Source organism: Molothrus aeneus, chromosome 3 (genome assembly GCF_037042795.1).
Source record: "Molothrus aeneus isolate 106 chromosome 3, BPBGC_Maene_1.0, whole genome shotgun sequence".
In the NCBI taxonomy this organism is placed as follows: domain Eukaryota; kingdom Metazoa; phylum Chordata; class Aves; order Passeriformes; family Icteridae; genus Molothrus; species Molothrus aeneus.
In genome coordinates, this window is record NC_089648.1 from 49,783,821 (window position 1) to 49,811,784 (window position 27,964).

Consider the following 27,964-nt stretch of genomic DNA (forward strand, 5'->3'; position numbering starts at 1 on the left):
GTAATTACAGATTCCTTTCACCTCATTTATTAAAATCACAGTGTGTCCAAGTAGGCCACCTTTTATGCAATGTCAAAATAAATAGATAGAATTAATTATGAGTCTTTAAATATATGCATGAAAATTGCATTGATTTTTGAAACATGGAAGTGCAACACTAAAATTATTTTCCTGAATGAGATGACTCATCATGCCTGGGAAAAAGAGATCCTGTGATTTCATTGTATTTCCATGTCATTAAGAAAGTATTATACTTCAAGCAGATGAAGGACTGCAAAATTTGCAGACCCATTATTACTGGATAGTGGTAGCAAAGAGAAGTGCATTACATTTGCATACAAATACATGAGTGTGTTTTAGGAACCAATTTTTGTTTCTTAAAAAAAAAAAAAAAGCTATCCGTTTAGAGGACAAAGCAGAGCTCTGGTTTGCCGAAGACAAGCCTGGACACATGGTGTCTTCAATCCACTGCTTCCATGTCTGTGTCCCCTGTTTGCTTCCCAGACTGACCCTGGACAGATCTATCTGCTGGGCCATCCACACATTCTGCAGCTTTTGGTGGCCCCTGAATGGGTACTGGCATATTCCCAGGGGACATAGGTGTGTTTTGTGTGGGGGTTGGCACGTTTTCAGGGGTTGCTGGCATGCTTTCAGTGGGTATTGGCATATTCCCAGTGGGTACAAGCACACTCTCAGGAGGCATTAGCACACTTTCTGTGGGTGTTGGCACCCTGTCTGGAAGTGAGGGTGTGCTTTTGGTGGGCTTTGACCCGTTCTCAGTGGGGGCTGTCATACTTTCAGTGGGTGCTGGTGTGTGTTCAGTGGGTGTTGATGTGCTCGTGCTGGGCTGCTCACAGGTTTTCCCAGCCTCTGAATGTGGAGTGAGAGGAGCAGGAGGTTCTGGCACCAGGATGGCATTACATGTTTGAGTGTCACAGGTCTCTGGATTGCTGCTGTTGCTTGGGAGGGACTCCTCTGCCCTGTGGGACACCCTGAAAGCTTCAGCCAGCTGCTTCAGCATCCTCTTGTCACTCTCATGCAGCTCCATGCTCTCCTGCTCAGAGGGGGAAGGGGTTGTTTTAGTATCATCTTCATCATCTTCTTCTTCTTCTTCTAAGATGCCATTTCCATTCACCTCTTCTTGGAACTGTGCTTGCTTTATTTTTTTGTACAGTTCATTTCTCTCTTCCTGCAGAGCACGACAAAGGTTCTCCAGTCTCTGGATTTTCAGCACAAAGCACTCATATTCCTTGGACCTCATGGCTTTCTGTAGTCAAAGACATCAGGCAAAGGTACAGGCTCAGTTTGGGTGCATGCAATTCATTAGTGGAACTGGCAATTAGGAAATGATTTGAGAGCAGCCTTCAGAGGATGCTGCCAGGTGGCTGGCTTTCACCAACTGCTCTTCAATAACTATGGTGTTTTGGACCAAAAATTCAAGAGGAAATTCATCCCTGTAACTACAATGTATTAACATTCTGGATACATATTCAGATCAATTTCACTCAAATATATTTGCAGGAGTACTTGCTGATGATCTGGAGAGATGGAAAAGCATAGTGGATGTCCATGCAGACAAGCAACCAAAAGCCTGCTTAGACTTTTGGTTGGTGTGCGTGTGAATTTGGAAGCAAATGAGCTTTTTTTTGTTTGTTTATTTTTGTTGGGTTTTTTTGTTTGTTTGTTTGTTTTTTTGTTTATCTTGCTTCTGGGCTCTGTAAGAGCATCCTGAATTGGAACATTTTCTACACCCAGTGAGGAAACAAACAAGACATACAGAAATCCATAAAAATAGAAATAGCAATAGCACAGAACTACAAAGCTAACCAGAAAGATCTGGTTCCAGTTCAGCTTATGTTTGGGGTGAAACTTCAGGCAGCCTCTTATCTTTGAATGAGTTCCAATGTGCTTATGAACTTCCTTTGCAATGCCCCTGGGACAGCACATTTTAAAGTATGGTGAGACACAGTACTTGCTTTTGACTCTTAGAGTCTGACTACACAGGAAGTTAATGAAAGGCATGATTTTAAAGTTCATTAGCTAGAACACATTAATTCCCTGAGTGGATGCTCTTATGCAGAAAGTAGCATGAAGTGAACTAATGCCAATTTGCTTGTATGGGAGAGCATTGAGAATCACCCATTTTTAGAGCACTTAAAATTCAGAGTTACATAATTCAGTTTCTCATGGATGCAGTGGATTCCTGCACAATCTAAAAGCACTACCAGTTGAGATTGTCTTTTTCTCTAAAGAAATCCAATTATCAAGGTAGCTTGAAAGAAAGACCCTTAGATTCAAGAAGAATTTTTTCACTGATTTCTGGGATTATCTCATCTCCTAGTTAAAGTTTTACGTGGGGAAAAGGATGCATCTTGAGATGGGAAAGACTGCTCACCTCTTCAATCATGTCCAGTAATGCTCTGTTACAGTTCTCAAACCTGGATTTCCATGTAGCAGTATCCTTTTCTAACTTCTTCATTTTCTTCGTCATCTGTAGAATCAGGAAGAAAAGCTGCATCACAACAGAAATTCCATGCTAAAGATGAAATTAGGGCAGCCCCTTTATTCAAGTCTTTGGCCCTGCTCAGAGCTCTGCTACCGGCAGCTGTAGTGTCTGTGCTAAGTAATAATTCATGTTAGGGGATGGATTTCATTTGAAGTAGCTGCTATATCACTTTCAGCCTCTAGTCTGTAGTCCCAACAGTAGCACCAGTTGATTATAGCCAACTTCCAGCATACAAACCCACAAAAACAAAAGGCCAAGAATTTGCTGGATTCTCTTTGTCTCTTTGCCAGACTACAATGTTAGACTGCTGGGAAGTTAAAGATGGGCTCCTCTGAGCCCTCAAGGCCAGGGAAATTCCTGCTGGACTACTCACCCATCTATACTACCTCCAGAAAACACTACTAGCTAAATAGCACTATTTTTCCTGTTGTTTTTCTGCAGGCAGAACTCTCTGTGAAGAATTATTAGGTGCTGCCTGGATCAGGGCATGAGGATTTTGAGCCTTAGTGGCAGAGCAGAACATTGTTTATTACAAATATGTACAATATGTAGATGTGTTTGGTTTTTAACTCCCATTCATTACAGGAAATAAGAACCCCAGCTGCAAGGAAACAGTCTCTTGGACAGTTTCCACATGGTGTAAAGGGGTTGGTGGGCTTCAGCTCTGCCTACACACTCTAGTAAATGATGTGTAGCCTATGTCAAACTCTCTGTACCAGTGTCAGTCACCCAGAAGGTTCTGGGCACTCCTGGGAATATGGTCTGATAAATGTGGCTCCAGACTCCCTCTCTGGTATGTCTCAGGGATCTGTACCCAACCACCACATTATATTTTAAGTAAAATATTTATTCTTCCAGGCATTTTCAGCTTTACCTGAAATGGAGAGCTTTCTACTCTCCTTTCTGCTGTTCAGCTTGCAAAGCTGAAATCTAACCTGCTCTCAGTCGTGGCTGAGTGTGTCCTAAATCTTATTTGAATGTTGATGAAATTATTCTTCAAAAATATGCAGAGATGGTCCCATCACAGGTAGAATTATTAGAGTGAGAAATATCAAAATCTAAAAGGAAACTATCAATTACAGAGTTCAGGCATGAGCTCCTACTCACTTTTTCCATCTCCTGTTTGAATGTGGCAAACACTTCATTGCTTTTGGCCAATGTTTTCTGAAATTCTTCAAATCTTTCAGAGTAGAGAGTGATCTGTATTACAGAGAGAAAAAAAGAACCTCACTAATTTCAGAACATCCAGGATGGTGAACTTCTACTTTGGTAGAAGATAATGAAATAAATCTTATGTTTGGGCATGGAAATTAGTTTCTGTTTGGAGACTATGAAAGCACAAACATCAGGGAACAGAAACTCTTTGCAACTTTTTATGGTTGCAAACTATTATGATTCCTCCATTGCAGAAAGATGAGTAAGAATAGAAAGAGCCAGGCAAGTGATTTTTAGAAGACCTGGGAGTTATGGATGCCCTCCTCTCCTGAATGTTGCAGCTGTGGTATCCCTCTACAGGGTGTCCAGAAGAAAAATAATTCTGTAGATATCAAGACTTGTGAAAACATTCCCCTTGCTTTGATCCCTGGCCCATCTCCATGGGCAAGGACTAACCTGAGCTGGTCCAACCACTGATGCTGTGCAGGACCATTCAGTGTGATTAAATCAAGGTGAGAGCCAGCGTGGGCAGAGCTGTGCCTGAGCTCCAAGCCTTGCTTCACCATGCAGATGTCACCAAACCCCAGCTTTAACCTGGGGGTTTCAGCCCTGGCAGAGGAGGTCAATACTGTGTGGCTGCCTGGCTGTTCACCTGCCTTGTGGATTTCTCTGAGCACTCTTCCAGCCAGGCTGGGACCTGGGTGCTACCCTGGCTAGGATGCTTTTGATGTCCAAGTGAGCTGGGGGAGAGGCATTCCCACACCACGCTGCAGTCGTGGTTTCCCTTCTTCCATCTTTCCACCTGGTGGCTCAGGCTGTGGCCAGGAGCTGCACAGGCAGTGCTTGATGTGCTTCACTGCACTCCCCTGTTGAAGAGGAGTGTCACTGCTCACTTTCTATGTTACCTGGCATGTAAACAAAGCTCACCCTTCACTTTCACACTGCTGTGAATCTGCACTGGATTCCTTCAGGATGCATCCCTGCACCACAGCTTGAGCAAGCTGAGACCTTGTCAGCTCTGTTTTGGACTGCAGCTGTAGGCAAGGCCAGCGAAGACAGAGCAAACATCCCCAGCCAGCCTCTTTTACCAGTTTCACTTCACTCTGAGAAGCAGAGCAGAATGAAGTTCTGTTGCAATGTGCTAGCATTTCAGACTACCAGGACTCCATATTTTGCTATCAGTTTATACATGGCAGCCATGTGAAAGTTTATCTGTTGCTGTATTTTTTCATTATTATAATTTTTTTCATATCTAAAATCATCTGATGGTTTTGGGGGAACAAATGTTCTAAAGATCTGAGTTAGTTTTTCTGTAAGATTTTCTCGTTTTTGGCTTTTCCTGCACAGTTTGGTTTTTGTTGTTGTCTTTTTTTTTTGTTGTTGTTGGTTTTTGTTTGTTTATTTATTTGTTTGTTTGCTGGTTTTTCCCCCTTTGGAAAAGAAGACCAGCTCCAGCTTGTTCCATTCCTTCTGGTGCCAGAACATCCCTAGAAATACTTAGGTCGTCAGACATTTCATCTGTCCAGCCTGGCAGCTCTTAGGAAAAGTGTCACATGGTGTCACATGTGGTGGCTGAGGCAGGGTGGCTGCTGAGCTCTGGGAGGGTCAAGAGCAGCCTGCAGTATTCCAGTATGTGGGTGGAAGCTGGTTGCCTTCTTTCTCCACACCAGCAGGGAGCTGGAAAAAGATTACCTAGGAAATTTTCTTTAGTGTAGAGGTGGTGTAGCCAACTCACCCCTGATACTACTGTGAAGTCACTGAAGGAAAGAAGATTTAGAAAACGTTGCTAATAGTGGGGTGGGTTTCATTCTGATTTTGAAATCAAGTACAGTTATGTTATAGATCATACTTGTTCAAGCTAGTTGTTATGGTGCCCCTTGCCACAGCCACAAATGCAGGGTTCCAGGCAGGTATAACCTGGGCTGGAAGGGCCTTGGAGGCTGAGAGGAGGGCACAGGCTGCAGCCCTTCCCCACGGAGCTGGGAGAAGACACAGGAGGTTAACCCATGCAGAGCACTCCATGGTGCCAGTATCAGAGCTAGCTGACATGAAGCTTGCATGTTTGTGTTCATACAAGGCTGTAGCCAGAGCTGTGACCTAGGCACAAACAAAAACTCAGAGGGATTTGTTTTAGCACCCCAAGTTCCATAGCGTAGGTGGGACACTGCTACCTGGTGTAGTAGTGGAATGTTGACATTTGGAAGAGATGTCACAGCTCCAAGGAGAAATGCCTGAGCTTCCCAAAAGCCAGGTGATGGAGCAGAGGTGGGAATCAGAGAACTGAGGCTCCTAGCCCCGATCTGTTTTAAGAAAGCTCACCTCAATTCTGTCTCTGCTTTCCCTTCCAATTTTTGCATATTGTTTAATTAGGTCAAAAACATTTCCCATTTGAACAGGGCAAGCTGTGACCTCAGCTGGGTCCCTGAGGAGCACCACAGTACTAAGAATAGCTTCTGCAATTTAAACTGAATAATAAATGAATGTTTTCACAGTGGCTGGAAACAGGCTGTGAGAGATGTCACTCACTGGGAGCGTGCACTTGTGCTCCAAGATCAGGGAGACGAGGATTGCCTTGCTGTATCCAGCAGGACTGTATGGGGAGGACAGAGGCAGCACTGCTGTGAGTGCAAGGCTCTGGGAAGTGAGGGCTCCTCAGCACTGCCATGCTAAGAGGGTGCTACCATGGGGCCACCTCTTTGGCCTTGTTATGTTCTTCTTGGTTGCCATGATTTAGTGGTTGCCCTGTGCTGGCTACCAAATATTAAAGGTCTTGGCCAGCTTCTATCTTTTAATTCGGTTTCAATGCATGAAGCTAAAATAGTCTGCCTAAGCATCATGCCTGGGGAGCAGCACCCTGGGAAGCACCACCACAGTTTGGGTGTGCCTCCTCAGCTGGTGCCAGATCCCTGTCACCATTTGGAGCACTGGATTTGGCTGTCGCTGCCACATTGGCCATCCAGAGACCGGCTGGCATGAATATGATGTCCCCAGTTCCTTCCAGCTCAAGGAAGAAGTGAGTGTTCATCACCTCCTCTGATATTGAGTGATATCTCACTGTGAAGGCAATATTATGGCTTCTCCCTATCTCACTGACCCAACATCTTCTCATAAATTTCCATGCAGCCGTTTCTCTGTTAATCATAGAATCATAGAAAGACTTGTGTTAGAAGGGACCCCAAAGACCAGCAGGGACACCTTCCACTAGATCAGGTTGCTCAAAGTCCCATCCAACCTGTCCTGGAACACCTCCAGGGATGGGGCATAATATCTATTTATTGCTTTGTGTTGTTTGCATCAAGGAGCTCTTTATGCTCTTTCTGTTCTGCACTTGCACAACACCTTGCATTATAGCATCTGGTCCATGAGGGAGGTCTTTTGGTGCTACCATACTGGAAATAATAAAAATTTTAAAAAATAATATTAATAATGTTATTATTCCTGGTAATTCCAAATGAAGGCTGGTATGTAAGTGACAGAGCTCTCACACTTGAGCAACACACTTAACTGCATATTTCATTTCAGGAAGCAAATCAAATTTTTGTCTCTACAAGCCTGGGAGGAGCACATGTATTCTCAATGCTTTTACAGACTTGACTGGTGTTTTCTAAAAACAGCTTTTCTCTTTCAAATGTTCTATTTTTTTATCAATAACTCCAGCTTTATTAAGCTGGCTACGAAGGTCTGCCTGCATAATTTTTTTCTTCTGGTTGATCATAAGAGTTTAATTAAAACCACTCTGAGAAAATTGGGAGCAGGTTTGCAGTCAGGACAGACTCAGTTGGAGGTCTTGGAGGTTTCATTGCAGAACCTGTCAAACTATTGTCAGCAGCAGTTTATATGATGTTCTTCGGTGTGCCACTGGCTTATCTCAGCCTCTGAAAAAACACACAAAAAACTAAACTCCTCTTAGCAGGTGTCCAGGTTATCAGTTCTACACTGAAATTTCTTGGTGGCTCAAGAGGCAGCAATTAGACCATCTGCAAGGAAAAAGCTGGGACAACTTGCCTGTATGATTAACTGTGAGCAAGAGCTGGGAGGCACTTCCTGATGGGTGAGGAGATGGGCAGCTGCAAGAGGGGCTGACAGACTGACACCATCCCCCTCAAGGTTCTGCTTGGGGGGAACATTTCTCACAGACATGTCAAAGAATCTACATAATTGTTTCTTAAATCTAGAAAAATTTACTGATACTCTTTTTGTCATGTCATCTAGTGTTCTCATTGATTCAAGGTCTCACTCGAATATTCAAGGTGATTATTGCACTGCTCCCAAAGTGTAGTATATTCTGCCTATGGCTTGGTTTTACTGCCTTTCACTCCAGCTTGACTCCTGGTGTAATTTTGGCAAGTAATTTTATTTTATTGAAAGTTTCAAATTACAGTTAAGCACTGAAATCCTAGAGACCCCTCTCTATAAGCCCTTAGTAGACAGAATTCCTGTTAAAGTTAATGAAAATGCTGCCTTTGCACCCCAATTCAGAAAAGCATATGGGCACAGCAACTCCAGTTTGGTAAACTTGTTTCCTGATATGTATGTACTCCAGTGCTTTGCTGTATAAGAAATCTGCCTGAAGGGTAGTTATGGTGAATAATCAAGGCACACACATTGTTCTGTGGTTGAGCACTGTAAATACTCATAAATCAGCACTTTAGAATGATTAGAGTCAGAAGGACCTTTTAAAGATCAGGTAGTCCAATCCTTCTGCCTTAGGCAGGGACACTTCCCACTGACCAGGTTACTTCAAACCTCATCCAGCCAGTCTTGAACACTACCAGGCACAGGGCATCCACAACTTCTCTGGGCAACCTTTTCCAGTGTCTCACCATCCCACAGCAAAGCATTTATTCCTCGTATGTAAAAGAAGTCTCTCCTCTTTCACTTTAAACCTGTTACCTTTTGTCCTATCACATGCCCTGGCAAAAAATCTCTCTCCATCTTTATAAACCTCTTTTATACCAAAAATTTGCAAAAAGAGCCTCTTCACTTCTTTAGACTACACAACCCACATGTCAGAGTATGATTTGCAGTATGGGCATTACCTTACAGTTGGCTCGAAAATAACCTGCTTCCTTTGCAATAGTCTACGGGATGTAGAATGAGGCTAGAAGGAATACACAGAAAGTAGTTTGGATACTTTACCTGGGATGTGCCTCATGGGTTAAAAACTTGCAAACAAAGGCACACCATGCAATCACCTCTCCTACGTCACCTGTGCCTGCAGGACAGTCTCTTGCTCCTTTAACATTTTGGCCTGGAGCTTCCATTCTGCAGCTTGGTTCAGGAGCTGTGTTTTGGGCAATAGAGAAAAAATTGTTAGATCCCTAGATTATCAGTTGGAAATCCTCATGCTCCAGCTACTCATGTTACTGTGATAAGGAGTGGCCTAACTTTCAGGTGAATATAGTTAGAGCAGTTAGGTAAGGCAGACTATTTAGTGTTATCCTGAGACATGGGACAGGCTATTTGCATTCCATGGGCATATTTGAATAGGAGTTCAAAACCTACTTGGAATTAAGTGTGCAGTACAGTGGGCTATAAAAACCGTGGCATTTAACCACATCTTCACCAGACTTCTAGAGAATGGTTATGATACTTTCTGGCACATTCATTTCAGCACAGCTCCAGCCAAATTCCTGCTCTCCAGTGAATGGCAAACTTCCTTTCGCCTTACCGACCATGAGTTAGCATGTGGGGATGGCCACAGTCAGACCTGCATCAAAAAATCTGGGCGTTTTCAGAAAGCCAGTGCATAGCAAATGTCATACATTTACTGCTGTCTGTTATCTTTGGGCTCTGTTTGCAGTGGCAAGTGGAGAATTCCAGCTCAGGGTGATAAATGTCTCAGGTTAAGTAGGCAGCCCAGGAGAAGCTTAACTGCAATTTCTTCCCTGGCTTTTCCTGGGAAGGTGTGCTTCCCTACCCCAAGGTGTTTGGCAAAATCACATTCTGATCTGCAGGCTGCAGATAAAACAGGTGGAGGATTGGTTAAGGCTGAACAAACTGGAGGAATGAGGTTTGCAGAGACCTTTCCTGGCTACAGTTCTGAGTCAGCACTTCCAAAGTACACAGTAATATTTTAGCAATTGGTTTCATCTAAAAGCAGGAAACATTTACCAGGGTGTTAAAGAAATGTCCCTGTTGTCTACCAAACATTTATAAAGTGTTTTATTAGTCAGGCCAAATATATTTTAGAAAATGAATGCTAATGATAGCTTGAGAAATGAGACATAAAGAAGTTATTTTACCACAGGATTTTGCTCTGTTGGACTAAATTGAACTTAAATTGTACTCTAAATTGTATTTAAAATAGCACAGCTGGGCTCTGAAAATATATTGATAATTAAAAGGACTGTGTACGTCTGGGGATTTTATACTGGAAGTGAAAGGCAAGTAGAAGCACATGCTGAAAATGAGTAAAAACTTTTATTCTAACCATTTTATTGGAAATAACACATGTAAACTATGCAAATACCACCTGGTAAAAGAGCTGAGGATGAACCCTAAAATGCTGACGGTCTCCAGCTGGTTGTGGCACAGAGACTATCTGAATTAGATTTGCTGCATATATAAACATATGTATATTGGCTCTAGAAAAATATTTCTTTCATCAATTCAGCCCTTTAATTTGGACCAACTGAATTTTTAACATCTAAAGTTTCCTAGACAAGAATGTTTTACAGCTCAATTATGAAGAAATTATGTGTCGTACTTATTTTATATCTGCCTCAATATTTATTTTGATAATTTAATTTGATTCCATGGAGATAAATCAAGTTCTTTAATTCAGGTCTTGTTGATTAAAATTTCAAATAGGATATGCCATGGACAGTAAAAAGAGTTGGCATGGGTTAAATTAGCATCAGTTTGTGCATTTATTTTCTCAGAAGAGGGTATGCTTTTCATGTACAAAAAAATGAAACAAATTTTTTAAAAGTCTGGATGAAATTTTGACTTTTAAATTTCACCTTTCTTTGATATCTAATTTTTTAGAGTGTTTTTTAGAATTTATAGGGTTTGAATGATTTAATGAAATGTGCTTCAAAAACCTTCAGAGCTATCCAGTCCCTAGGCCAGTCATTACTTCTAAGGACTGGACTTTATCTGAATTGCTTCAATCTCAGCTGGGGTTACCTCCATACCCAATGTGACTGGAATAATGAAAAGGTCCCAACTCCTGCACCATGTCTTCGGCCACAGCACAACAGATGGATGGAGAAGGCAAAGAAAAGTTGCTTCTTTTGCCTCTTAATGAAATCCCTCTTTCTTATTGACCCACATAACTTCTGCAGTCAACAAAAATCCGAGAGTTAATAAAGTCTTCTGTAATGGAAGCAAGCCACAGAGAGGCTTGCTCAAATTAGCACATGTTCTTATGCAGCCTGAGGTCCTCTGCAAACACCAAGCTGGGAGAAAATGAATCAGAACTGATACATTTATTAATAGAGTATGAAGTGGTAACAAGGAGGCTGAAGTATCAAGAAACGAATAAATATTGCATGTGGTGTTTACAGAGCAGCACTTTAGTGAAGGGTGGTGATGCTACACTCTATTATTAGAGCTATGATAGCTGCTGGAGGCCCAGACAGTCACAGGGGCTGGCTTAGTGAAAATTAAACTTCTCTTTTTGCTGTCAGACTCTGTAAATTCCAATTATGTAGTGCTGACCAGTTGTGGGATGGTGATAAAATAGCATCCTTAGGTCAAGCTGTCCCTTTGTGGAAACCACATGTTAGGAACCACTGCTGCTTCAATAGGGAATTGCATCCTTTGAGGCATGTGTAGAGTGAACTGTGCAAGCAATGAGATGACCTCCTTCTGAGGTGCTCACGCTCTGCAAGAGGGAACACTTCTCATTGTCTGAGGTAAAGAAGTTTTGCTCAGGGGCAAAGATTCCCACATGGAAGAAGTGCATGGGAAGGCATCAAAGTGAGCCTTCAAAGAGTAATCAAATAGATAAAAGCATACAATAATTTTCATTTAAGAACAATTGCAAAATCCTGCAGCAAAGGTCATGCACAGGGATGAGAAAATTCTATGGAGAGAAAGATTCTGAAAGCTATTATAACTTTGCACATTACTGAGCTGGAGAGAGTTACAGCTAAGTGAGAGAACTCCATCAAAAGCACCTTGATTTCACACATACATGTATATACATTACTCCCACAGACACTAGCACAATGCTGGGTGGGTGGGACTAAGAGCACATCAATAGGATGGAGGTGGGAGCCAAGTGTAGGCCAGCTCTCTGGGCTGCCCGTGATGAATCATGACATGCCTAATTATGCCTTGACTCATTGCATGGCTTTTGGCCTTCATTTCTGCAGCTAAATCTACCTTGCTTGGAGGTGATGGGTGATGTTAGACCCACATCACCAGCCTACCTCAAGGACAGGATTTTTAAGCATGCTTTTGGACAATGGGGAAAATATTCTTTGTACACGGTGCATACCATTATACACCCACTGCATAAAGGTTTTGTAGCTTGTTTTCAAACCTGTTATTTCTTACACACAGCAAAGCCGAAAAGAAAATCTTCCACTCCCAGTTGTAGACAGTGATGACTTTCAGTGCTTTAAAAAAAATGAAAATACCAAATCTCTGCATACCAGTTCTGGATAATACATATAAAGAAGTTTCGGCTAAAACAGGGACAGTCACAGATGACAAGCAGCCCCAAAATTCATGTTCTGAGAGATGCAGCATGAAAGTCCGTATTGACACAAGGCCGTATGTGCCAGTTTTCCACAGAGCCAATGCCTGGTCTTCTATATCTTCTGTTCTGGTTTTTTTTCCCCTCAGTATTTGAAATCTGGTACTCATTAGCAGAACTCCCAGTGACATCAGTAAAGTAAGCCCATATTTGCTTTGCCATTGTAAGTGATTTCTTGGACATCTGGAGATTTTTGGAGTTTAAATCTGCCAAGAATCAATGGTCATGAATGAAATTGTGGGGTTTGGCTTTATGTAGGTTTCAGAGTGAAGGAGAATAAGTCAGCTGGACTACAGATTGTCATGCAGTGATATGCAGATTTGCACAAAGCCCCAGCTCGTTTTCACCCTCACTCTTTAGCAGGGAGTAAAGCTGAGCAGGAGTGGGTGTTCCAACTGCAAGATAAGTGCAGAGAAAGAGGATAAATGCTCTTATGGGCTCTTTTTGGTAAGAGGTGTATGCTGTGTTTCCCTTGTGCTCTAACAACAAGTCTTAGAGCCCCGTATTTTCATCTATTTTGAGTATTTTAAGATACCCGTTAGAGCCATGCTTGTGCTAATATATCTGTTTCCAGATATGGGGAAGGGATAAATGTCCTCTCTTTATAGAAGTGTGTCATGCTGCTCCTGAGTTAGCTGGAGGACTGGCGAAAACTAAAGCTTTCTTGCAGCTAATGAGAGCCTGTCACTCCCTCTGAGAGCTGCTGCCTCCACTGAGAAGAGGGACCACGTGCCTGTGTTGAACTCCGATCCTTTGTAGATGTGAGGATTGCTGTGAAAATACCAGGCAGTCTGAGAAAATTAATTTTAGTCTAATTGAGTCACAAAATGTGTCAGACTACAGATGGAGGAATGTCCTCCTTCCATCCCAGCTGTGCCTGCAGAGAACATGCCTCCTACTTTTCCCTGTTCCCCTGCTAGAGATGTCCTTGACTCCAGAAAGGGAGGAAGAGCAAACAAAGCTGCTAAATGGATCCAGACACTGCCTGCCTGACAGAGGCACTGGCAAACCAGTATAAGGAGGGAAACAGTGAAGGGGAGGCTTTGTAAGAGCAAGTGGCTCCTGTGGATTCGTCCAAGGCAAAAGTGAATCCGTGGCAGGATGCCTGGGGAGCCTGGAACCTGGGGGAATAGCAGCATTCAGCCATTTCACTTCAATCCCACATTCTTGGTCTCCTCTCTGGTGGTTTAGCTGTGTGCATTCATGTTGTGTGGGGAGATGGAGTATCAAGTACCAGAGACAACTGAAAACCAACGGCATCACCTGACCCAACATCACCACACACCAACTACACAGTGACAGTGAGTTAGGGGAAACAGTCTGGGATCTAACCCACTGCTCTGCAGTGTGCCTCTAAATCTGTAAATGAAAATGAAAGCAGCCTTTCAGAGGTTGTTCCTTTGCATTGAGAACTGATGGTAGCTATAAAAACTTCTCTGCTACTGTACCCGAGATTGGACCTGAATATATTTGTGAAATAGCATGCAGGGCTTGTTTTGGCCTAAAGCTAGATAAAAGACAGACAAATTAGAAGGATAGGTACATACATATTCCTTCTCTTTCTGGTGTCGCTCCTCGGCTTCCTTCATCATTTCCTGAGACTGTTCCAACTTGGCATCCACCAGTTTCTGTTGAAGTTCTCTGTGCTTAAATATTTTGTCAAGGTGCTGTAAAAAAAAAATCTGCTGAATGTGCAGGTTTAATTATCTACACAGACCTTCATGCTTGTACATGTACAGCTATTTACTGGAACACTTAAAATCATTGCAAAACAAGAAGACACTCCTATTGCAATTACTAAAAAGTTATAGCTCTGATAAGAATAAAATGTGCCAGAATTAGCATGGGAAGGGAAACTGGTGTACATTATCAATTTTGATTTATTGTAAGGGAAAAAAAAAGCCTTAGCATATTTGCCAGTTTTAAGGTCTACATATGCAGTCATCAGTACACTCTAGTGTGACTGAAGATCAAATAATTGCTCATCAATAATAAATATGCTGGGGACACACCTTTTTTGTAGCTGTTAAATGGCCAGTGGATCTAAGCCACAGTGTGGATGGTGGTGTAGACACATTGCACCTGCAGTACTTGGAAGCATGTGCACAGCTCATGACATCCTCTGTGTAAATACAAGCCCAGCATATCCCCTTTGGTCTGGACACACCTGCACAATGAAGGGCCTGGGTGACAGGACATGAGTGGGGATCTGGAGATAAGACCAAACAAACCAGAGGCCTCCTCTAGCCTGTAAAATGTCTGCCTCCATGGTGACTTTCAGGACATAAATGTTGCTGATAGCCTACTTCAGTCTTAATTCACTTAGATAAAATTCATAGGAGCAATTATTCTGTGTGTGTCCCTCTGGTTTACATTTTCTTCTCATAGACACCACAAGAGAGGAGTGTACATTTCCTTCATTCAGTATAGGAATTCATACATGATTCAACAGATTTGGAAAAGCAGGTATTGTATCAGTCATTCCAGATTGTAAAGATAGATAACTTATGTTTTATTCAGTATGATAATGTCTGATTGCACTGGGGCTCACAGTAAATGTATTTAGAAACTACAAAAAGACCCATTGTGATATTTGTTGATGTTTATCATAAAATAAAAAAAAAGGTAGTTCGGGATTTTACTGGAGGATTTTTTTCTGGTGTCAAAATTAAAAAAAAACAACAATTTATTTAAATTCAAAGGGTCTCCTTTATCTGTCATCCTAATTTTCTGCTTTTGGGAAAGGGTCAAATAGTTTACAGAGCCCTTCTCCAACCTGCTTCTGGAGGTAACAGAATATATTTGTTGTCACCTGCAGAACAGGCTATGTAAAGGAAAGGGAGCTGGGATGTACTGAAAGGGAGCTGGGATGTATCCAAAGGGAGCTTAGTGGGAAGGAGTAAAGGGATGCCGGGGGAGGTCCCCAGGGATTTGGGGGAGCTCAGCAGACAGCTGGCACCGCTGGCTGCTTGGGTGCCTCAGCCCCTCTCCCCCAGCAGCAAGGCTGCCTTGGCTGCCGCGGGCAGGGCGCTGTCCCACGCAGTTCCATACCACAGAGACCTTGCTGCAGGCACGGCGCGGCTCAGAGGGCAAAGCACCCACCCTGTGAGACAGCTGAATGATGGCCAGGCTGCTGGCAGTGCCTCCTGATCCCCTGGGACAGCCAGACAATGTGCTGCCGTCCCAGCCAGCAGCCAGGGCACTGCTCACCTCTTCCCTCAGCTCATACTGGTCAATGATGCTCTTCAGCTTCTCTGCCAGCTCCGTGTTCTCCTGGCAGAGCTTCATGTTCCTCTCACTCTGCTGCTCGATCTGAGCCTGGATTTCACTCAGTGTGCCCTGGAAGTGATTAGTTATTTCTTTCCTCTTCTCATCTTCCTCCCGTGCCCGCTGGATTGTTTCCTCCTGTTGTAAAATGGGAGAGAACACAGTAAGTGAGAGGCATAATAAGCAGTTCCAGAAAAACACTGTTTCAGAGTAGCATAAGGCTTCCCTTTGAAGGATTATACGTGTTTGCATTCCTCTTTGGAGATTTTCTTGCTTTCATCTACTCCAGCATTAGGCAAGATTCTAAATTTACGGAGCCAATTACACAGTGGCCTTGAAAAAATTAGGGAACTAAGAATTTGCATTTATAAAGATGGATGTAGAGCAGAGCTTCAGGTCAAAGCAAGCCTGAAGGAGAGGACATACATGCATGTCTTGATTCATGATACTGCATCACACCTCTTTCTTTGGAAATAGATATTTAGTGGAAACAGTTGAAAGCTCTTTTATCAAAATTCTCTTTGACTGAATTAAAAAAATCACCTTTTACAATGCCTCATTTTAACAAGGAATCTTCATATCAAATTCATGGCCTTTGGGATTTAAATTTTTAAGAGAAATCCATCACTTGCTGAAGACTCCTTTCCAATTCCTCAATTTTCCTTCTCTAATTTTTTAACCGACATAAACATTTGCACTAATTTAGTAGCTAGTGAATTCAAGGAAAGCTTTTAAGTTGTTTCCTACAGAATTAAGACAGACAGTCAGATTTAATTTTTTTCCCTATTATTGAACTTCTGTTTTAGATTTGTTTATATAAAAGACAATGCAGATAGAATCTGGATTCATTGCTTTGGATCCAGTAATACAGACTACTTTTATTCCTTCCTCATTTTCTTCCAGGGCAGTCTGGGGAAGGTAATCCTGATGTAGAATTGCTAGACCGTATCTGCTGTAGTTACAAATCAGGCCAGGACCACGCTAAAAACTCGCTCCACAGAATGCAAATGGCATACTCTAATAAGGTTTCAACTATCATAGTAATTTGCATAAAAATCTCTGGTAACACTGCATATGGATATTTTCTATAAATATATTTGAATAAAGCTTTAGCTGACTCTAATAAGGTATAATTTGTATCATGAATGTGACATAGCAGGCGTTGATTTGGGCCCTGCTCATAAAGTAAGGTGAATACCAAATGACCCAATTTCTGCTTAGCATGCACAACACGAGCCTGATCTAGGACAGCTGCTGTTCAAGGTAGGGCATGTTTGTCCTTTTGCTGTCCAGGGAGCAATAGGGATGCCAACACCTTGGATGATGGGAGGAAGGCAATGGAGCCATTAATAATACCCTGGTGCATAGAAATTAATAATACCCTGGTGCACGGAGCCCTGCTGTGCTCTGCAGTTCACACAAGAACCTGTGTGTGTATTCATAAAGAGTAATACAAAGTGTGAACCCAGAAGGACTCTCTCTCCTAATAGGAAGGAAAAATTTCATGTGGAACTGGGCAAATGACTTGGGGGTTGGGTCCTGGTTCAGTACCTGGCTTGGAAATTGGACATACAGAAAATTTGCATCAAGATGAAAGAGAAGCTCTCCAATTTTTTTTTCTCAGTTGGTGAGAATGATTTTGAAACATTTTGCATTTACAAATAGCAATAGAGCTTTTTGTAGGTATTTTTTGTTTAAATCCTTTTAGCAGAAAATGACCTTCCAAAGTAGAGTTAAAAATGCTGCTCAGAAGATGCTTTAGATCTATTGATTTAGCATTTCCAAAAGGAAACATTTAATTTTCTTTTGAAAGCACATGTTTACGAACAATGTCATCCTTGTTATTTTTATTTGAAACTTTTTCCAAATTTGACTTGAATTCCTAGGTAGTGTCGACTAAGTTAGAATTCTATTTTATCTCTGATACACCGTTTAAAAAACTCCTCATGTCTCTTAGTTCTCCATTACATAGGTGCAGCCCTGAGCAGGCAGAAGAGTGCACGTACTTCACTTCAAGAAGTCAGAGTGAGAAATTGAACTTGCATGTCTGAAGTTGTCTCACTGTGGCTTCAAAACATCCTTCCTCAGAAACATTTCATTGTTCTAATGCAGGTAGCCTTATAACATGTCACTACTGTGATTTAAAGCTCTGCAGAGTAATAAGTCCATATGAATATAAACCAAAAAAAGGTGGATTGTGCATATGTCACACCAAACAGTTCTGTAACAAGGTGAAACGAGACATCCTGAGACTACCAATCATGCAAATGTAAAAAACCCAACCCTCTGCATATATGTTACTCAGAAGATCTTATTTCCAGCTCTTCTGAGGTAGAAAAATGATACAACACAGAGCACAGAGACAATACAAAGATTCATGGTTAAAGACACTGAGCCAGGAAGCATTTATTTGCAGGATGCAGGATTTCTCTGTATCTGTTCTGCTTTGGAGAAAAATATACTTGAGAAGGATATTTGCTTGGGAATGGGGGCTGGTATGTGTCCTGGGGAGCTCCTCAGGGGCCCTCATTTGTTAAATCCTTGAGATCCCAGTCACAGATTAAAGGGAACTGGCTGAGCAGAAGGACAGCAGTGTGGCTACAGCACTGAGCAGAGACCAGTCATAAACTCTTGTTCTCTTTTCTCTGCCCTTTCTGAACCTTTGCACTCCCTGTTTACCCGTTCAAACATATGTTCTTGTCCTAGTGCAATACTGCTTTTGCTCTCATGTTTTGCTGCCAAGAATGTAAGAATGTAAAACCTTGTTAAAATTAAGACAGGATATTTTGCAGTTTGGGATTTAGCACAAGAATGTGAGATCATTTGTGAACAGAAGAGTGTGATTGATACTGGAGGTGTTCTCATGCCTCTCTGGGGCAGTTCCAGAAGACTATTGGTCTGCTGAAGCCATATCAGCCAAGATGATATGAGTGAGGAATCCTTTTTTCAATGAACTGTGCTCTTCATTCCCAGGCACCACAGTCTGAGCCAGTTTGGAGCTGAGCCCATAGCTAAAGCTGTTGACTTTTGTGACATTTGTATGAAAGTCATTGCTTAATGCCTGATGGCAGGGAGGACGAGGGACCTGAGATGTTCATGTCACTACAAGATGCTAAGTAGCTACCAAACTGTCAGATAATTGGCAGAACATGAACTCCATGCAGAGAAATGAGTTGCTGTTGCTCTTACCAAAGCAGCTCTTTATTGCAGTGGGAACACATTCTGCTATTTCACAAACCTTTATTCTGCTTTTCTTGGAGGGAGAATTAAACATCTGTGTAACTGCAAGGAAATAATCAGAGTAGCTGGACTACATGTAAGTGAGAATTTGAGGCTGGTATCCAATACTAACCAGAAATTTTTCTTCTCTGATCTGCCCTGTGGATTTTCAATGCAGCTCTGCATTGAATACATATTCATCACCACTTGGCTGCACGGATGTGCAGTTAATGGGAATTCCACACACCAGATGAGTGAAGATGACATTTACATGACATGATGTGCATATAATGTACCACATGGTAAGTCAGAGGGGGTTTCTGATCTGGGCAGGCCAGCTTTCTCCTTTGCTATTGAAATGACATCCTAGCTTCTATTTTCCACGCTTTGAAACATAATCAAACTGCTAATCCCAAGCACTAAAAAATTATGAATCTCTGTCCTGCCAAAACCAAAATAAAAATATTTAAGCATAGATTTTAAAAATTCCATTTGATGGATTTTCTGGTTTTGAGCCCTCTCAGTACAGTCATGAGTGAAAGAAAATTGCACTCATTTAAATAAATAGAACATTAGTTTCTGGACATTCACAGATATCTAGGAGCTAAAGCATAACTGCAAATATTCCAAGAACTATGCTAAAATCCTTAGAGAGACAAAACTGGATAAAGATAATGAATGTTTTTGTTTATTACTTTACTTCTCATGCATTCTGCAAGTGTACTTTGTCTTACCGTCTTATTTAATTTTGGGATTTTTTTCTACACAGCATGGGAACCTGAGGAAAGATAGTATTCTGGGTTTCTTAAAAGGTCTCAAAATTCTTAGAAAGAAGTGATGAAAATACAAACACTTCTTCCTAATACCAGATCACCTCAGGCATATTCCCTGGCTCACCTGGCAAAGATACACAATAAAAATAAGAACTGAGCCTGAAATTTATATGTTTATTTAGAGAACCTAGTCACAAAGTAAAGCAGTCTAACAGGTAAAAAAATGTTGAAAAGAGACTTTCCTAATTGTAAAGATGAAATGTGCACGGAAGTATTTGTATACAAAGAGAATGGAAAAATCATGCTTTCTAGTAAGAAGATTAATAAGTATAAAGTAGCTGTGAAACTGTATGAGGAATTCAACAACATTTGCTCCAAATATATTTTCCAAATAGAATTAGTTTTTTTAAATGCCCCAGTCTTCACTGATTAGTTCCACTGATATGATTTGCTTAGGAACATCAGTTAAGGCTATGCAAAGCACTGTACACTGTATCCTTAATTCACTTTAAACCTGCTCGTATTTCTTTTGAAAGATTTTACCCACAGGTGGCCTGGCAAATCACTGTGGATCAATATTGAGGAATGGCTCAGGTCTAATACAAATGACAGGCACAAAGTTAATTTTCACTAGCAGTTCTGCGTGACTATAACTGAACACAGAAAGATTTGCTTCTAGCTTTCCTATGTATTAAACTGCTTTTATCCTTCTACTAGGGCACACACTGGTTTGAGTGTATGAGTGACTATTCCCTCTCCCAGCTGTATTCTTACCAGCACACAATGAAAGTCAGAGCAAGACCCTGAAGGCCAACTCCTGAGCCAGTGGAAATGAATGAAAATGCATTACCTGTAATAGAGGTTATATCAGGAGGAATTCTTGCTGCTGACAACTCCTATGTGTAATTCTATATAAAACTATATCCCCATAAAGAAAGGCCTTGAATAGATCAAAGCAGAGGCCTTTTGTACACTAATACCAACACTATCACTAACATGCACTCAGAAAAAAAAGGATGATCACAACAGAAATATTCTTCTTGAATATACTTTTTTTTTCAAGGAGCATAATCATATTATAAATTTCACATTTAAATGGTGTGATGCGTCGAGCAATTGGTAGACATGGTGTATGGATCCCAGCATTTTGACACTCCTGAAAATTTTCTCTTTTAACTGATTCTCGTAATCCAAACAACTTCCACAAATAATGTTGGCATTCTTCCTTTCTTGACATTTTGTGTCTTTAGACAAATGTCCTGAATGACTGATCCTCACAAATCACTTGAGAAAGTCCAAGTGCTTGAATTACATGAAAACACCCACCAGCCTCCCGTGAGTCCACGGGAGCAAAGCTGCTGTTCCTGTGGTTCTGTCCATGCACATGCATTTGCATCTGCACTTTGAGGGACATGGTCTGTTAGTCCCACTGCTCTTCTCTGCCCTGAGCTCCCTAATAATGTAAGGAGAGCTTAGAGCCAATGTGGGCAAACCCATTGTCCAAAAGTGCTGTTTCTCATATTTCCAAATGAGAAACAAAGGGGTCTTGGTGTAAATGGACCTCAAGATCAGAGTGTATACATAATTATTATTATTGCATGTGTAGATGCAAAAGTGCCTTTGATTTGGTACTAGAGGGGCATGGCAAGGTGTCAGCATCATCTTTCCCCTCACTGCTGGGTACTGTGCTAAGGCTCCCACTCACCTTGAGGTTCTTGTTGTGCCTCTGGAGCTCCCGGCACAGGCTCTCGAGCTTGCTGCGGGCGAGGATGGCTCGGCTGTGCTCACTCTGCAGCTGGTCCTTCTCCTTGGTGATCTGGGCCTGTCTCTTCTGTAGATACTTCAGCTTTTTCTGCTCAGCACGATGTTCTTCAAGCTGGGCGAAACAGGGATTAAAAGAGGGAAACATTGATTAAAATGAAACAAAGCGAAAAGAAAATGAGCTCTTTTGGTCTGGGGAAAGTCTTCACACTTTCTTAACCTCTTAGGAAATCTTTTGTATTTACCAGTACTAATATGATAGGAGAGAAGAACCTGGAGATTCCCAAGCATGCTTGCTGCAACAGTCCCAAGTGTGCTGTACTGTGGGTAGGTGAACATAATTTTTAATATTCTTGTCACACCATTTTAGCTCTTCCTTCTTTGGTTTGAATTTCTTTGAAGGACATCTGTGAGGTTTTTATTTTTGTTTCAACGTTTGGAACTAGAGCAGTCAGTAGTGCTTTATGTGGTGAGATTTCTCCAGATCATAAGGTGATACAGTGGTTGCTAATTCTATTTTATTTTTCAGTTTCCTGAAAAAGAAGCAGTTTCCTAAATATCCAGGAACTTGCTGGACAAAACAACAAAAGAAGAGCTGAAGACCAGGAATGCTATTTATGTGGGGGCTTTGTTGCTAATGGTGGAGAATTCTCTTCAGAGAAGAGTTTCCCAAAATGACATGTGGCACCTCCTCTTGCCAGGCTCCTCTGGTCACAGGACCATGTGAGAGTGTCTGTCAGTTGTGTTTCTGAAGGTCCTGTCATCACTGGGGTTGGGTCATGGTGCATCAAACCTCTTTTGGGCTCTTTGTCTCCGTATAATTCCTGGAGGAAACAGGGACAGTCCCTGCTCTTCCCTTGGGAGCCTGCTGTTCTGTGGGTGCATGACTCCTGCCTTCCCTGGAAGGCTGGTAGGGAGCAGGGTGGATTTGGAGGGGGCAAAGATGACCTGCAACATAATTGCTAATAGTAATGCCTGCACAGTCTGGTTATTTCTTTTGATGCGTGTCCATCACTGGATGTTTGGAAAAAAATTGCTGTGCTGTAAATTAACACCCTAACAGTGAGGTCAAAGAAGTCTATCACCTCTGAAGTTTTTCATGATTTCATCTCCTGTTCCAACACACAATAACCCTTCTTACTGTATCACAGATGTGCATACATTGCAAGGTATTTCTGAAATCCAGATGTTTTCTGATTGAAAAACAGTAGAACATGAGCTTAAACATATGAACCTTAATAATAACAACAGTTGCTGCTAGGACTACATTATCTAATAATATACTACCACTTGTACTAATTAACCCCAGTATGACTGGGAAAGTCTGTGAGCACTGGGGAATGATGTGCAGCTCAAACAAGACAGTCAACAGCATCATATTTTATACTTTCATCTGTTTTCTGTAGATGTTCAGTAATTTATGTTTACAGTAGAGAGCTCTATGTATTATTAATCAAATCACAGCTAAGTATACCACAAAACAATGCTCTCACCAGCTTGGAGTATATTTACAGTTAATGTCCAACTTTTAACACATGTATTGTCTACTTTTGCTCCTGTAGATCACAATACAGGCTTTTGCATCTAGTCAAGCTGCACTAGCTGAAATAATTTTTCTAGTATTGTAGGAAAATAAATTTATTTTCTGTAATTAAGGCTGAGATATTTTTCCTTCATAAGATTGTTTTTATCCCCTTCCCCTTGTGGAGGGATAGAATGTAAGAAAATAAAGATAATGCAGAAGGTAGTCTCATACCTGAGGAGTTGCAGCTGTACTAATCACCAAAGATTAGGAAATTAGGAACAGGCCTGCCCTTAATAGGCCACAGCTGTGTCCAATAAGAAGAAGAGTGCTACAAAAGAGTGTGTTAGCTAGGTGAGAAGGGAGTTGGAGTTTGTTGGTTGTGCTGTGAAGAAGAAGTCAGTGCTGTGAGGAGATGCCCATGAGAAATCACTGAGAAGGCATGGGACTTTTGCAATGACAACATCCTCTTTCTGTTGAAAAACATAAAAAGTGCTCTTTTTGCTTCGCATTTTACATGCACAGCCTGTGCTCAGTGGTTAATGATTTATCCAAATTTCATGATTCACTCAAACTGCACTTGAGATAGGGGGCTCAGAATAAAGTTGGTATTAATCTTGATATGAAAAGTCTTCCACGCATTTTTTTGCCTTTTTTCCCCCTTAGTGCAATATTACTTGCACTAGAAGCCTATATCTTCAAGTTCTCAGTAATATCTAAGACACGGTGTTACTTTTTCAATGAAAAAGGCAATTCGCTGATAAATAGGAATGCCAAAATGGTCTCCAATGATAATTTTTAATGAATAATTAATGAAGTAGAAGCTAAAATTAACTGAAAATAGAAGCAATTTTGACTTTTGAAAGCTGTCCTAGAGAAGCAGTCAATTTAGGAAAGAAAAGTTTATCTTGATCCCATTGTAGACAATGTCAGAGCTTGTATTTATTTTTTAGCATATTGTTCTTGCACCCAGCACTTGTAAGACTCGCAGGACCTCTGAAAATAATCCAGTTATAAACAATTCTGTGACAGCTGCTTGTAAGCTAAAGCTGTCGTAAATCACAGTCTGCTTTTATAACCCGACACACCAGATTTAGGGAATGAGATGTTCTCTGTTGGTGAGTAGCGTGGCAGAGCTTGTGCCCAAATGCCTGTCTCACTTCCCCATTCCCCCCTGGTGTGGCTTCTACCTTCACCAGCCCATGCTCCAGCCTGTGTAGTGTACCCAGAGTTGTACAGACTGTGCCAGGGCATGAGCTAGCAAGGACATAACATTGCTGGGTGGCCTCTTCAGCTACAGCCAGCCCCAATGCTACTTGAAGCAGGGGAAGCACTGCCAAGCACCCAGCTCCATCTATCGCATGGCTACACCTTCCCCTGAGCTGTGCTGCAACAAGTGTTTGTGTCACCACATGGCTCACCAGACCAGGGAGCTGATCTGGCTGGAAAACAGCTCAGCAAAAGCAAGACATGATCCCCAGTGTGTGATGGGGATGGACAAGAGGGAACAGGGAGAGTGGTCACAGCTACAGCCAACTGCTGACAAGCCATTAATCACCACATGCCCCTCAGCCACTTCAAGTGAGCAGGGTAAGCCTGTCTCCAACAAGGTTTTTGTTGTATTTAAGGAATGATTTATTTCAGTAACATTGCACAGTATGTCAGAAACAAGTGTTCAGTACTTTTGTTTTAGCACCTTGTTCCTGCATGGGCTACTGGCAATCCAGCCCCTGTTTTATGCAGTGCTGCAATGTCATTTGAATGCAGTGGAAAGTACTTGGTAGAGGAAGAAGACCTATTTCAGTTAATCCGTGAGCATGAAGTCCCTTTAAGCATGAGATATACTGTGAACAGCCTGAACCCAATTTATGAAATCAGAGGATTTTACATGAAAAATCGAAAGCTAAATTTCACTTCACATTATGATGAGACATGGACACATCTGTGCATAAAACCAATTAAAAAGTCAATGTTCTGCTTCACACATTTTTCAGCACTCCACAAAGCATAAAATGCTGCTGCCTTGTCATTTGTAAGATTTCCACAGCTTATCATCATACAGTCCTTTGACTACAAAGGAAAATATCCCTTCATCTGAAAATAACCCATCTTAAGTGTGGAAAGAACAGTCAGGTAGGTGGCATTGTTACAGGAGTAACATTATGATGGCAGGGGCTTTGACTCTTTATTTCATTGTGCTGTGGATTCTCTTACAACTGGTCTCGGTTGTCTATTATCTGCTTCCTAATACAGGAAGCTTTATACTAAATCCTGTATTATTTTCATTTTGATGAAATCACCAATGCATAATTTAAAGCAATACCTGGAACAGAAACATGCAAAACTCCTTGCAAGAGGTGAAGGCAGGAGCCTACACACCAGTCTAGGGTGTGGGTCAGTTTGGTAGATTTGCCTTTAAGTACAAATATTCCGCCTCATCAACTTTCTGGCCCAAATCTTGTTTTCCTCACTTTTTACTTTTTTTCTCTTTTCTACCCATAATTATCTGACCATGACAACTGTATTGGATTCACTTATCAGGACAGCCACTACTAGTATGTGAGGTTTGACCATGCTGCATGTCATGTATTTTTTATACTTCTTGTGTAGGCAGTTTGTACAGAAAAGAGCCAACATTGTACTCACCAGCTCAGCATACTTCTTAAACAACAGGTCCAGCTTCTCTTCTGGAGTATTCAGCTTATTCAAACTTTGCATCAGTAGGGTGGCTTCTTTTCCTTAGAAAAAGAGGAAGCAGAGATTTGATGCTAGATAGTTTGTGGTTGATGTCCTGTTATGAGATAGGCTATTTGAAATTGGTTGGGCCTGTAAAAACACAGGGTGAAATGAGGCATTTTGGAAGGAACGGAACAATTTTTACTGTAAATTTCTGAGTTTTTCTTTGCCCCGTGAGAACAAACATGCTAGGAATTTCCTCCATTTCACACCTCAGTAATGGGCTTTTTTCTAACAAAAACATTGTCTGTGAGATGCTTTTGTCCTGTGTAATCTGATTTCCATTCAATGTCTTTGCAAGATGATTAGGTCAGACACATGGCACATTTGACTGAAATAGGACAGAAAGGGCCTGGGCCCCAAAGGCTCAGGAACAGCTCTCTTTGTAAGTGAAAGTGGATCACGTCTGGTGTATTCAGCTCCTTTGCTGATAGACCCACACAAGACATGAAGAATATTAAGTCAGATATAGAGACTATGGTGTGGAAGTAAACAATCAGAGGGTGGTAGGTGCTGCCAGCCAGGTCTGGGCTACGTGATGCTCGTGTAAATCGGTTCCCTGGCTTGGTGGAGAATGTTTGTATTCCAGAGGGAGTCTAATAACTCCCTGGGTGTGCAAAGCCAAATCACTGCACAGCCATTCAGGTATTGCTTCTCCTCTGATACCTCTTGGTTTTCATTTCAGCCCCAGGTATGAGCTTGAACACTGCTTGTTCATAAGATACAAAGTGCCCCTGACATCCCTGGAGATAAGGTTGCCTGTGGTCCCAGGGGCTTGGACATGCTTTTCCAAATGCTCCTCCTTCCTGAGACTGTTACACAAAATCTGCTTTGGGCTGGGCATTTTCTAGGTTTTCAGTTCTAGTGCAGACTAGGAGTACTATCTCTGGAGAAAATCCTTATTTCACACTAAATTCTCTCAACAGCATCAGCATAAATAAGTGGAGCTAAAAACAATCCTGGTGTGAACTGTCACAAGGGCAGATGGAGAACTGTGTGTTGGTAGGATTTTCACTGAGCTTGATAAAGTACCAGTAACAGCACCAAAGCCAAGGCAGTAGAAACTGAGGAATTTTCTTCTGGATATTAAAAGAATTTTTGAGGAAAAAAATCCATGCCATGTCCTATGCTTAGTCCCTTGTCTGTAAGAATGTCTGTGGTGATTAATTTACAGGCTTTGTCTGCATTTGGGTTTGGGTTCTGATGCAAAGGAGAGGCTTGAAGATTGGCTGGAGTTAAATGTAGGCAGGGAAATAATTTACATCTATATTAGATTAGAATGTAACTACATTGCTCTCTAGTGGCTGCCCAGCAGAAAGTACATGTATTCAAAAACTTGCTAAGACTTCTAGCTCAGCTGACAGCCCTGCCAGGGCTGAGGTGTTAGAGAACAAATGTATTGGCTTATTTTATATATATTATATGTTTAGTCCAGGAGGTTACTAAATGAAAAATAACCTGGGCATCACAGTAAATTTATTCTGCAGGTCCCCATGCTACACAGTAGCACCATTATTACTGTTGTGACCAGTGAACAGTCATATCTGAGCAGACAGGAGAAGAAAACATTCACCAAGGTACAGATGAGAGGCTAGGTTTTCCTTCATCTAAGTGACTTTGTCCGGTGTGTCATTGGACTGACAGCTCTGGCTAACCAATGTGGGTGGTCCAGTAGTACATCAGTGTTGTGTGGTACTTTTTTTTGTAAAGAACTAATATCTGATATAGCCTACATGTTGGATAGTGCCAAACATTATTATCAGTTATAGAAAAGTTGTAATGGTCACTGTAATTTTCAGTGGTAGCTGGAGGTCCCTATCATCCATACCAAAACTTAACATGGTAAAGAGCTAGGACCAGGGAGTTCTCACTTGTGTTTGCAGAAGGGCTGTGTGAGTATGTAAGTATTTACCTAGTCCCTTCAGGATTTTTTTCTCCAGCTTCTGCTCCTTGTTGCCACTGGGCTCCTTTGCTTTGGAGGCATCCCCAGGAGCCAGCTTCTCTTTCTCACTCTCTTCATTTCCATCTTCGTACTCTGCATCCTCCAAGCTGCCTGGCTCTCCCTTCTCAGGCCTGTCTGTTCCTGTAGCAGTGCTTTCCTTCTCCATCAGGCTCGTGGCAGACCCGTAGGTTTTAATGATGTCCTCCAGCTGCCGGCCAAGCTCCTCTGAGATGTCACACACGGCTGCTTCGGGCCAGCTGCTTGGCTGCTCCATGGGCACTGGAGCAGGGGATGGCAGGCCAGGGGCAGGTTTGTCCCCACTCTGCCCCTGCATGTCCTGCCCAGGTGAGGTGGAAGACTGGTCATTCTCCAT

The 27,964-nt window shown here is 41.8% G+C and overlaps 1 protein-coding gene across 1 annotated transcript; it reads right to left on the bottom strand.

Annotated features, from left to right (window-relative positions):
- Positions 1 to 460: 460 nt before the first annotated feature.
- TXLNB (taxilin beta) lies at positions 461 to 27,964 on the bottom strand. The gene is made up of 9 exons (XM_066545695.1): positions 27,562 to 27,964; positions 25,560 to 25,651; positions 21,336 to 21,506; positions 15,582 to 15,776; positions 13,919 to 14,038; positions 8,871 to 8,945; positions 3,614 to 3,706; positions 2,396 to 2,491; positions 461 to 1,267 (listed from the first exon to the last, which is right to left on the bottom strand). The coding sequence occupies exons 1-9, from the start codon at positions 27,962 to 27,964 to the stop codon at positions 461 to 463; spliced, it is 2,052 nt and encodes a 683-aa protein (XP_066401792.1).